Source organism: Diplotaxodon limnothrissa, linkage group LG8 (genome assembly GCF_057381915.1).
Source record: "Diplotaxodon limnothrissa isolate DT_005_m linkage group LG8, D_limnothrissa_male_GT1.1, whole genome shotgun sequence".
NCBI lineage: Eukaryota > Metazoa > Chordata > Actinopteri > Cichliformes > Cichlidae > Diplotaxodon > Diplotaxodon limnothrissa.
The window spans coordinates 15,679,833-15,692,274 of NC_140603.1; the positions used below are offsets into that span (position 1 = coordinate 15,679,833).

Here is a 12,442-nt window from a genome sequence, read left to right on the forward strand (position 1 = left end):
GGTTCTCGGTTTAAACTTCTGCAGGTTGTCTTTATCACGCATACATGCCTAAATGCATTTGAGTTGCTGCCATGCAATTTGCTGATTAAATATCTACATGAACAAGTGGTTTAACATAACAATGTGCCCGGTGATGCGTGTATGGATTAAATCTTCAATTGTGTTCTTTCCAAAGTTCTTTAACACCTCAAGGGCCCCATATCGAATTCCAATACACAACTGTTCTTTGGTAAGTACTTTAAACTTGATCAAGAAAAAAAATTGTTGGCACGTTAATTAGATTATTTTTGTAAAGGATATTAAAATAATTTTCAAATGGCCTTGTCAATATTTATAGTAGATCACACAGAGCTGAGATGGAGGTGATGATACAGTTTTCTTTATTATTAAGAAAGCACAGCATGCCATAATGGTAAAAAAAAATTACTTTGTGGTAGTGCCTGTTTGAAAAGCTAGCTTTTAAATTAATTTAATGGGTTTTCATTGTTAAAAAAACAAACAAACACACAAATCGAGGTGTGGTGCGTCAGGCGTCAGGAGGGATGGTATCAGAGAGAATCATGGGAGAGCCGAGCTGTAACTCCTGCTGCAAAGATTCCAGGTCAGCTGGAGTCATGCGGTGGACTTCGCTCCAGTCAGATAACAATGAAGCCGAGAGGGGGGCTGAGTCGTAACTGAACACAAAAAGGAAAATGCAAAATGCAGGAAAAATATGAAAACTGATATGAAACTGAATAAGATAAGGCCACATAGCCTTTGCATGCAGCTCTTTCAGCAGTATTTTAATAAAAAAACAAGTGTGACAAAGTTGTTTTTCAGCACTTGGTCAAAGTTCCTTTAAAATATACAGCTCTTACTCTTTTAAGTAATCATTTACACTGGTGCTTATTGTAAAAGTGACACTAAACACACATTAGCTAGATCATTAACTAAAACTAAACAACTCAAAAACCAAACCAAGGACGCTGACACATTTGATTACATTATACTTTCAAAATGATGGCTAGTTAGGTTGTTTGTACGCAAGACTCATCCAACTTCACTCTGCTCCTTTAGCTGTTTACAAGTAGCTTTATAGAGGATTGTTATGACCCTTATTAAGATATAGTTGATTAGCTGACATACTTACACTACTAGTAACTAGAGATGGCACGATACCACTTTTTTATGTCCAATACCGATACCGATATCATAAATTTGGATATCTGCCGATACCGATATGAATCCGATATAGTGTTTTTTTTAATCAACAAAACTGTTTTTTAAATATCTTGCTGCATTTTGTATAAGTTCATACTCAAGTTTAAAACAACAACTACACTAAAGCTATTCTGTTATACCTGTATGCAAAAAAAAAAATTTCATAGTTCAGCAACACTGATCAATCTAATAAACTTAAACTTACTCCATCCTCCCTATTCTGGTATTTTAAAGAGTACTTAGCATAAATATTAAGCAACCTAACTAATAGGGTTCCAACTCCCAGCAACAACAAAAATAAATAAATAAAAAATAGGGAACCACCCCTCACGCGCCACCTCATGATGCTTAATCGACGTAATCAACCTTAATTTGATGCAGTGTGAAAAAAAATGCACAGAAATCAATTCTTTTTCAAGAAATATTAAATAGATTCAACATCTTTCTTCAACAAAATTGCAGACTGCACAGATGGTACCTTCCCAAAGGAAAAAGTACTATAGCTTACTAGGGTATATTAGACTTAATAGTTACTATATACAGTAATTGACTTCTATTCATTTTACATCAAATTAAAACTTTGGGTGTCAGATAATTATTTATTAAAATCTAGACATTTTAAATGAGAATAAGAAAGAAAAGTATGTCTTTGTGCCCCCTTTTCCCTGTTAATGCCCTATCGGCCCCCCTGGCTAAACTTTGCTAGATCCGCCCCTGCACAGCTACCAGCCGTCAGCTACGTAGAAAAAGATCCTCGAGTAGAAAGTAATATTAAATAAATTCTAACAACAGCTTATCAAGCTTAAACCTGCTGCTGTTGTTCAGCCGCTGGTTTCCTCTTTCTGCTGCAAAGTGGGCCAAAAACAAACAAGAGAGACGGACTCGCGACAGAAAAGCCGATCAGCTGATCATTAAGCAGTTTCATGATTGAAGTAGCAGCAAGAAGAGGCAGTCGCTCCATATATCGTTTGTTAAGCTTAACGCAAGAATGCTTTACAAACATTCAGAGATGGACTTACACACTTGCTTTACTTCTCTCGGGATAACTTTGTCGGAGATGAAATGCCGGGTTGCTAGCGAAGCTCCAAATGCTATCCAGACCACCGACAGGTCCTGCATGCCACAGCCGCTCTATCACGTGATGCATACTGCTCCGACGTGCTAACGTTCTGAGGTGAGTTACGGCGTGTTGCAAGTTTTGTGAGGTGCTTTCGTGATATTTAATGGATCGGATTACATTTTTTATTTTTTTCCGATATCCGATCCAGTAATTTAGGTCAGTATCGGACCGATACCGATCCGTAATATCGGATCGGTCCATCTCTACTAGTAACCATAAACTATTCAGGTCAGTGTGTACTTATGCCACAAATCCAGTGGAAAAATAGGGTCATGTTCTCAAATATGACCTGACTTCTTTTTTTGAGACCAGAGAAGTCGACCCTGCAGGCTACTAGAAAGAATGCATGTCTGAGGGACTTACTATTAAATATCTTCACTTTTCAGAACCGGATGTCAGTTCTTTATATTCAGTTCATTGGGTTTCCTTTAGTCTCCTTTCTGAGACTATTTAATAATTTAAATAGTACAACAAAGCAGATGCACATAATGTTTTCATATGAATGAGCAGGAAGTGTTTATTTTTTCTTTCTATAAGAGCTGCGTCAGACCTCACCTTTCTCTGTCACTGTGTTGCAAGTCTGTAAGAGACTGGTTGAGAAGGTCATCCAGGTCAAAGCCCAAGCCGTAGCCAGCCCCGCTGCCCTTAGGGGTGACTGAGAATGCAGGGGGTAAAAGATCCTCTACCTGACACCAAAAAAGAAGAAAAGATTGGCTCAACTGAACTTTGGACCCTTTAAATCACTTTAAGACAAGCAGGAAACTGTGACGTTTAACCCTGGTATTTGTCTAAAGAAGACAACCTTTTTAAGGGGAAAAAAACATCGGTGTAACTTCTTTGTAGCAAAATGCACTCTGTGCGGGGAAAAGCTACAGTAAAATAAAAATGCACACCTGGGACTTTGAGAGCTGCAGTGTCACCATATGAATGTCAGGGGCAATGGAAGGTCCTTGCTGTCCAGTATCTGTGAACCCCAAGCTGGACTTTGGCTGAGAGGGGACTCCTAAAGACCCACAGAGAGGATTTGTGGTCTGTGGTGCAGTTTTCTCTCCTACAGAGGGACAGATCTTCTCCATTTGTCCAGCACTTGCAGTCAGCGAGTTGTGGTGGGAGTTGTGATTATTCTGCCCCCTGATATCCACATTCCTGTTTGTATCTCTGGTGCTCAGTGGCGGAGCTTTCGACAAAAAACCCTCCAGGGCAAGCAGCTGTGACTGAGGTTGAGGGTCGAGCTGGGTTTGATTCTGAGGCTGGAGCTGTGGCTGGAGAAAGCTCGACGGCAGCGGCTGTGATGTCCTGTCTGGCTGCGCCCTCGTCTCTAATTGCTGCCCATTCCAATTCCCCAAACAGTTGAATCCACTCTGCCCATTGCTCTCACTGTGAGGTTTGAGTGTGTCGTTTTTAACAAAGCCACTAGTGACAGTCATTATATCTATGCCTCCACTTACAGCGACAACTATATCTGCTGGAGGCTTCGTCTGGCTCATGGAGAAAACTAACGATGGTTGCCGGGTGCTGGGAGCCTGAAACAAGCCCGGCTGGTTAGGTTTAACTTGAGACATTAACTGTTCATGAGACTGAACCTTCCTCGCTTCCTTATCTGTTTTGTTGTTCAGTGCTCCTTGAATGTTGTCACCCATAACTACACCTCTCTGTACATTGCAGTCCTTATTCTTTGCACCGTCGTTATTAGAAGGCTGAGATTTCTCATTGCGACTGTCCATCATCTTTGTCCAGCGCTGCAGAAGACTTTTATCGTTGTCAGTCAGCAGAACCCCGCCCAGCGAATCCCCTTGTTTTCCCTCTCTTTTTTCTTTTTCTCTCATTTTCCTCTCCCTCTCTCTCGCGCGCTCCTGCCTCTTCCTTCTTTTCTCCTCTCTTTCTCGTTGACGCTCCTGGGCTGTGACAGGCCGACGCGACTCCGGAACAGAAGACAGGGAGGACGGCGCAACTCCTCCTGCGCCTGTGTCGGTGCCCAGAGCCGAGGTGCTTCCATCTGCAAAGAAAATATTACATTCAGATGAAGGCGGTCTAAAATTTTAAGCGATTAAAAGCAGATTATGGGAAAGAACCAACTTACCACCCCTGGCTCTATTTCTGAGAGCTGATTTCAATAACGCTGCTTTAAGTGCAGCTTTAGTGTCTTCTGAAATAGCACCTTCTTTTCTGGTTCCCTCTACTGCACATGAAGCAGGTCTGGCGTTCTTGGACAGGGACTGTGAAAGGGATTGAGAAAGTGACTGGGCCTGTGCTGCAGAGAGAGAGAGGGAAGGCACAGTGGTGGGGAGTGTTGTCACTGCCTGTGCTGGCTTTGTAGGAATGGAGTTTGCAGGCTGGGCCATGCTCTGGCTCTGGGTGTTTTGAGCTAGAGGACCCTGACTGCTTGCTAGCTGCCCTTGTGTCTCGCTGTCTCTCATCGTCTCTGGTGGAGCGTCCTGACTAGACACCGGTGTTGTTAAATCTATAGTCTCTGGCTGACCGTTCTCCGAGTTGGCACTTGGCATGTCCACGTCAACCGGGCCACTTTCACTTTTAGAGAGGAGAGGTAAATTGTGATTCACATGGGGTGGGGCGACTTCTAAAGCGGATGCAGGCTTACTGAAGGTCGTCATGTGATTTGTAAATGCGTGGCTCCCTTCTGCTGGTGTGTGGTCTTGTTGCCGCTGAGATTTCACCTCTCTCATTTGCTGTGCTGCTTGTGGGTGCTGCGCCAAGGGAACCACTGATGATTCGTTCAGGTTGACAGTTGCAGGCTGAGCACTGCAGTGGTTACTGCTTTGTGCTGCAGCTCCACCTTTCACCCTCACCAAAGGCCTGAACTGCAGCCTCTGACGAGAGCTTTGTTTGTTTCTGTGAAAGTCCTGGATCTCCATCAGAATTGCCTCTTTAATTTGTTCCTTGTTCAACTGAAGCTTGTCAAACTCAAAGTCAAAAGCTGGCACACAAATTGGCTCGTCATCTGGGTCATGGTATTTAGCCAGGTAAGGATGCTCCAGAGCTTCTGTCACGCTTATTCGCTGGCGAGGGTCAAAGCGCAGCATGGCCGCCAGCAGGTCTAATGCTTCTGGTTCAGCTTGTGGATATAGTTTGGCCAAAGGTATGGGCGATCGTGATGGAAGACTCTGAACATATGCGCGGACCCTGTCAGCCCTACTAGCACCAATTAGACCCTCGGGAGGAGTGCCTAACACATTCAAAATAAGCTGGAGCTGGTGTACATAGTGCTTTCCAGGAAACAGCTGCTTACGGCCCAACATCTCAGCAAAGATGCAGCCCACAGACCACAAGTCAATGGCCAAGCTATAGTGATTCAGAGACAGCAGGAGTTCAGGAGCACGGTACCATCGAGTCGCCACATATTCAGTCATGAAGGAATGAGACTCCTCAGGGTGTGAACTGAGACCCCTTGCCATGCCGAAGTCACCGATTTTTAGTTCACAGTTTTCGTTCACCAGCAAGTTGGAAGGTTTGAGGTCACGGTGGATGACGTTGGCAGAGTGCACATACTTAAGGCCACGAAGGAGCTGGTACAGAAAGTAGCGTGTGTGCTCTGGTGTCAGCGTCTGGGCAGAATGGATAATCTGGTGCAGGTCACTCTCCATGAGGTCCAACACCACATACCTGCACACACAGGAAAAGCAAAAGTAAGGTGAACAACATGCGCACTTGGCAATATATATTTAAATACTTTTTATTTATAAACTGTTGCCCAGGGCAGACAGGGGACCAGTGGCACGTCATTCTTACCCAATGAAATAGACTTCAAAATAAATTTACTAAAACTTATTACTGTTCTAAACAAGAGTCATTAAGATCTTGTGTGCACAAAGATGTCAGGTCAACAATTTTGATTTACACATAACTGGCTTTGTTTTTCACATTTTATAAACCGTTTTAGTTTTATTTAAATGTACAAAAAACATTGTGCATGTTTTTTTTTATTTTATTTGTTTGTTTCTAGATCAGGTGGCCCTTTTGTAGGGGGCAGGGGCAGGACAGTAAGCATGCCCTTGTACAGTAAAGGGGTTGCATGTCATGCATTCCTCAGCTCTGATTAAAATCTCTTTGAAAAAACTGCCAAAATTCCTCCCTGCAGGAAGAAGCCTGGACATAACAGAACAACATCCAATTTGATGACTATGTTTCCAGCTCTTGCATTTATTAATAATCTACAGATCTATCTGTGGACGTGTTATTAGCCAAAGTTAGAAAAAAGAAAAGTACATACACAGACTTGAAGGCAGAATGAGGGAGGTTTGGCTGCAGGATGTCTTTGATGGCGATAATGTTGTCATGTTTAAAGTGTTTAAGAATCTTCAGTTCTCTCAGTGTGCGTTTGGCATTTGTCACCACTTCAAAAGCGTTGGAGATTTTCTTTATTGCCACCTGCTGGCCTGCAAAGTGTAAATGCAGAACAGAATTAAGGGAGAGCCACATTTGATCATTTATTCGGCATTGTACTAAAGACAGAATTAATTATATATATATTTTAAACTAAATTAGCCCTACCATTGTCCCTCCTCCTGGCAGAGGAAACAACACCATAGGCCCCGGTGCCAATGGTTTCTATGATGTCATACTCCTCTCCGACATCAAACTTCACATCTAGAGAATGTGCTTTAAGCAAAGCCAGGTTTTTAGCTGCCGTGCTGGTGTCTGCGTTGCTGCCCGGTACCTCAACTCCCCGTGGGTTCTGGTTTTCTCTGGTTTTGTCTGTGGCCATTCTTTCAGGTGACGCCACAAGTTGACCATTTTTACTCTCTCCGCCCTCCTTAAGTGACATTTTTCTGTAAAGAATGAAAAACAGAAAAGTTTAAAAAGTTATTTGTTTATTTTTTTTAATTTTCAAACAAACAAATGGAGTATAACACATAGTACATCAAAAACAAAATATCCAGATATACCCCACTTTAAACTTTTTACATTTTGGGAACAAAAAAAACAAAACAAAAAAAAAAACGCATAGGGAGAGAAGGCAACAATGTCATACATAGAACTCAACAGGAAATAGAACACAGCACTCAAGTCTCTAAACAGATGAGATTTCAACAAAGTCCGGTTGAAGAGGCTTAATAAAATTGACCCACTCACACCATAACTTGGCAAAAACATTCTTCTTAAGACATATTGAGAATGTAATTATTTCCATTGCATAAATCTCATTCACAATGTCCCTCCAATCTGACATAGTGGGGGGCGCGGGAAGGAGCCGGCATCTTGTAACTGCTTTTTTGGCAGCTGTCACAAGAATCATAAAAAGATATTTATTTCTCATGTCCTGCAGATGATCAAGATTAGTTAGGAATATAGTAGAGAATTGTAAAGGTATATTATTTGCCTTAAATATGGTGATTAAGGCTTTGTGGAACTCGTGCCAAAAGGGCTTAATCTTCGAGCAATCCCAGAATATGTGCCAGTGCCCTGCCTCCTGTGCCCCACACTTTCTCCAACAACCGAGGGTACCCGTGTGCCAATAAGTCATCTGGTTTGGTGTTATAAAAAAACGCATCAGACATTTCCAACTGAAATCCCGCCACACATTAGAATTCGGACATTCCCATATCGATTTACATGCCATCAGCCATTCCTCTTTTGATATTGAAATGTCACCTTCTTTTTCCCACCTTTCTTTAATATAAATAGTGGAATGGGGCCTCCTGGGCAATAGCCCATTTTATAATTTACCAATCATATCCTTAAGTAAGGTAAGCTTTCCGAAAAATTATTAAAACTGGATCATCTCTGTTTTGGTAAGGATGTTTAGCTGGAGGTAGTTCCTCATCTGGATGTATCTAAAATAGTCTAAATTATTAAGCTCAAACTCCGTCTTCCAATATTCAAAATCCTTAATGGCCCCTGGGCCACGAGTTTGAGACCCCTGGTCTGGACTGCCCTATATTTGTAAACAAAAAAGTTTCTATTCACAGAAAATGTCACTGTTGTAAAAACAGAGCTTTCTATAGTGATATTTAAAGAACAAACTTTTATGCCAGTTTATTTATTTACTTAATTATTTGGGGGGTAGTATGAGTGATCATGGGAGAGTCAACAAGACAAAGCTGTAATATTTATTAAAATAAATGTAAACATACAAAATGTATGTTCTCCTTTACATTTTCGATTAAAGTCTCTGCTAGGCCGATTTTAGCCCCCGGACCTTATGCTTGACCCACATGTGTTATGCTGGAGTCTGTAGCAGCAACACTATGCAGTGTTTCTGTCATCATTAAAATCAGTTTTACTGAAAACTAAAATTAAGCCCATATAAAAGCATTTTCTTTGAACACTTGTGCGCATGGAAGCCATCCCAGGAGTGCCTCTGTTAATGTGGGTACTGAGGAACAATAGAGACAGCACCACCACATGCCAAAGTTTTTCTCAATTGAGATTTAGGAGAAAATCTTAAATAAAAAGAAACTGCTGCTTCTGGTAAATAAAAACACACTTTTAAACGCTGATAAACTGTGTGAGAGTGACCTGGTAGGCTCAAACTAGGTGTGATCAGTAACTCCACACCCGTTAGGCCTGGCAGTGAAAGTGGCCAAAACCAAACCTGTAGCTCTCTACTAACGTCTCCACAATGAAGCTGGAGTCTTCATGCGAGAAGCTGAAGGCCAAACCCAGCAGAGGCTGTCTATAAGAACGCACTAATTTCTGTACTACATAGTTATAAACTAACCGCACGACAAAGACGTAACCATGATCGCCACTAGTCGCAGGGGCGTAGGCTAATAACGTTACCTGAAGCTGGAGCACTCTAGACACAGAAATCGTTAAACCGCATTTCTGTATATTATATAACAAAACGGACAAACGCTGACACGTGTTTTCTGTTAAAGGAATGTGCGCTCACCTTGTGAGTCACCGACAACACCCGCATTGACGTTTTAACCCCGTAGTAGCACGACCATCTTTTGTTTTTGTCTGCCGCTTCCTCATATAGTTCCGCGTAGGGGTTGAGTGCCATGTTGCGGACCAACCACATGCGCTGACATAAAGTAGTTCGTCCAATAGGAACAGAGGACGAGTTGGGAGACGGCACATTACTGGTCAGTCTCCGCTTTATTTATGTAAATATAATTATGTATCTTTGTGATTTTTTTTTTCTGTTTCTGTTCTTTCTGTTTTCCCCACAGTTCAATTGCTTTAGGAGGAGTCAGATTTGTGCAAAGATACCTGTCCGTGCTGGTGCTTTATATTAACTTTATATATAATATATAATAACATATATCCAACTCAGCCCGAAGGCTGCTCAAACAGATGACAAATGGCAAAGCTGGAGAATATACTAACTACTAACCATAGAAAATTATATTACTGAAATCTCCCAAACTGATAGTATAATTCACAGCTTACTAAGCACGTTGTGTTACTTTATTTAAAGAATTAAGCAGTTGTTACCTCTAGTTAAGCTCAATTTTAATGACGCATTTGCGAGTGGATATGTTTAAAAAAATCAGACACTTTTGGTTAAGTAAAAACAAACAAACAAACAAACAAACAAACAAACTCTTTCAGGTATAATAGTTTAGCAGTGGAATATTCCAGTGGCGTGAGATGAACAGCGAGGGTGGTTATTAACATTCCTCAAATCTCAAACAGACTGAAGTCCACAGAAAAATACAGTGCAAACACCCATCTGCCAACATCTGGACTCCACCGTCCAATGAAAAGCAGTCGCAAAACTAGCACAGACCAATCAAAAGCGACAATCTGAGCACGAACACGTCGTCTTGACTAGGACGGTGACGCTTGAAAGGAAACCAGACTGGACCGTGCAGTTTCAAAACATTAGTGCAATAAATTCATCTTTTAGTGTCCTAATGGGTGCCATTCAGGGGTTCCCCAAATGGGAGCGAAAGGTACGCATGTTTTTGTGCCTTTTCGGTTTGGTTTTGTCTGTTTATGCCCTTCACGTCGAGGTATCCAGGGAGAGAAACCCAGATTACAGAGCGCTGTGCGACCTGGGGGAGTCTGTAAGCTGCTCCAGAGTTTTTACCTCAAGGTATGATTTGACTCCTGCTTTTTGTTTTCCCTCATGCCTGCGCTTTTTGTGCAGAATCAGCTTACCTCGATCTGTTTTCAAGTGACCACTGATCCATATCTGATCCTAACCTTGTCTTCCAGCTGATACTTTAGCATATTTTTTCTAGCCTTTCTACCCCCATTGAATTGCCACGTGTTCTTAATTTATCTGAAAAAACTTTAAAGCAAGTAGCTTCCCGTTTCACATTGTGAGCATACAAGGTATATACATTTATTTTGACATTTCTTGTCATTTTTAAGAGAATAAATCTTTATTACACGCTTAATGTTGTACACTCAAGAAATAATTCTTTGCCCTCATAAACATGAAGCAATAATTTTAAGTAAAATTTAGCTGTAATGTATAAAATCGAAGGTTTATTTATTAAAATAAATAATCATTAATTAAAATATGTTGATTATAAACTGTGTATACCATTCAAGTAAATTTCATTTGCTTAAATTTAACATTTAACATTGTACTTATGTAACAAAATTACATAGAACATTTACATGTATTAAGTTACTGAAAGTAAGCATTTTGGCCATAGATACCTTTTGTGTACATTTAAATGGTCATATCACATTTCATATCTCTGTAAGGCTGATTATATTTCATTGGAATAAAGAAAGAAAAAAAAATATTGTTCATTTTATTTTGAAGAAATTGCTGCCCTGACTGTTACTTCTTTCTTTCTGGCAGATGGGGACGTGGTTTTGGTTTGGTCCAGTACTTTGTGGCCAAAGATAGTCCTCTAAACCAGCCCAACAGTGTTCTTGGCATCATATTTTACACTCTGCAGATGGGCCTTGGTTAGTCTGTGATTGTCTTCTTTAAATTACAGTGCATTGCTGACAGCTTTTTATTCAGAATATCATTTGCAAGTCAATGTGTTTGTGATCCATGGCAAGCACAAGTATTTCAGGTATTTGAAGATTGCATAATATGTATATGGAGCAATACATTTACTCCACTCTGGACGTGAGACTGTGTGGAATTTCCCAATGATGTACTATGTTTGACTGAGGTCCTGATATCCTCTCTATTTGACTTTTTTATTTACAGGACTGTCTGTGTCTAAAAAAGCAGCAGCTTTTTTGGTCTTCTCCTCCTGGGTCTCTGTGGCCGGTTCACTCTATCTTGCATCTATTCTCGCATTTGTTCTGGGAGACTTCTGCATGGTCTGTGTCTCCACGTATATTGTCAACTTTGCATTGCTCTACACCAACCTGAAACGGAGGAGAGCAGTTCAGGAAATTAAGGAAAAAGCCAGATAGAAAGTGTTGCCTGTGAAATGTAACAAATGTTCCCTCCCTGCCTTCCTGAAACCCCGCTGGATTCATCTCACAGTATTTTGCCAGTGTTTACATGAGTTTACATTCAGTATTTTCACAGAAAAACAACTGGAGATTTAACTCTAATATCAGAATATCTATAAGTTGGTTCTCAATACAGAAACTTTGTTGTGCAGCAGCTACTTTTGTATATTGTTATTAACTTGTAATGATTAAAACACATTTTTGAATTCTGACTGTTGTTGTGATTGAATTCTGGGCTGTTATATGGTCAAATGTGTTAAAAGTGGCTATACAGGTCTCCACATTACATTTACTCAGTCCTACCAGCAGATGGAGATAAATGTCTATTTAATAGCAGTTCAAACAAACTTTATTGGAACGACTTTTCAAGTTACCCGTCCTCCCCAAGAAAGTCACCGGACCTACAAAAAACAAAAAAAAGGATGATAAAAAATAAACAAATATATCTAATAAAGTGTGCATCATTAAATATGTACAGTTTTTAACTAATTTATTAGACCACATGTCATAAAAAAGAACAAGCAGTGGCAGCTCATTAGCTCGCCTTCAAAGTAAAAATCTGATTATTAAAATTAAATTTATTTCAACTGTGGTTCAAAAGGACAACGACAAAAACAGTTAATATGGTAAAATGTGTATTGTTATTTCATGGTGCAAACACCTCAATTTCTTACATTTAATGCTTTGTCTATTTCTTACTTACCTGAGAACTGATGAAAATAATAAGTAAGATGACAAGTTTGAACCGTTTGCGCAGGAAAATGTACCGAGCCTTCG

At 40.5% G+C, this 12,442-nt stretch overlaps 3 protein-coding genes across 3 annotated transcripts in view; 1 reads left to right on the forward strand and 2 right to left on the reverse strand.

Moving 5' to 3' along the window:
- LOC146626563 (receptor-type tyrosine-protein phosphatase H-like) overlaps nt 1–12,442 on the reverse strand; it is a 447,591-nt gene that overhangs the window by 405,617 nt on the left and 29,532 nt on the right. The window lies entirely within an intron of this gene.
- On the reverse strand, nt 437–9,237 carry mapk7 (mitogen-activated protein kinase 7). Its single transcript, XM_085361334.1, has 7 exons — nt 9,174–9,237; nt 6,830–7,107; nt 6,549–6,714; nt 4,401–5,941; nt 3,214–4,316; nt 2,876–3,006; nt 437–674 (listed from the first exon to the last, which is right to left on the reverse strand). Exons 2-7 carry the CDS (start codon nt 7,101–7,103, stop codon nt 527–529), a joined length of 3,363 nt encoding a protein of 1,120 aa, XP_085217460.1. The 5' UTR covers nt 7,104–7,107; nt 9,174–9,237; the 3' UTR covers nt 437–526.
- Nucleotides 10,062–11,854, forward strand: vkorc1 (vitamin K epoxide reductase complex, subunit 1). The gene is made up of 3 exons (XM_085361369.1): nt 10,062–10,325; nt 11,049–11,158; nt 11,412–11,854. The coding sequence occupies exons 1-3, from the start codon at nt 10,144–10,146 to the stop codon at nt 11,621–11,623; spliced, it is 504 nt and encodes a 167-aa protein (XP_085217495.1). The 5' UTR covers nt 10,062–10,143; the 3' UTR covers nt 11,624–11,854.

Coding starts and splice junctions, on each gene's coding strand:
- mapk7 (XM_085361334.1), bottom strand. CDS start 7,103: ATGTCACTTAAGGAGGGCGGAGAGAGTAAAAATGGTCAACTTGTGGCG. Junction 4,317..4,400: donor CAGAAATAGAGCCAGGGGTG/GTAAGTTGGTTC, acceptor TTTTCTTTGCAG/ATGGAAGCACCTCGGCTCTG. Junction 3,007..3,213: donor TGCAGCTCTCAAAGTCCCAG/GTGTGCATTTTT, acceptor TTTTGGTGTCAG/GTAGAGGATCTTTTACCCCC.
- vkorc1 (XM_085361369.1), top strand. CDS start 10,144: ATGGGTGCCATTCAGGGGTTCCCCAAATGGGAGCGAAAGGTACGCATG. Junction 10,326..11,048: donor TCCAGAGTTTTTACCTCAAG/GTATGATTTGAC, acceptor TCTTTCTGGCAG/ATGGGGACGTGGTTTTGGTT. Junction 11,159..11,411: donor CACTCTGCAGATGGGCCTTG/GTTAGTCTGTGA, acceptor TTTTATTTACAG/GACTGTCTGTGTCTAAAAAA.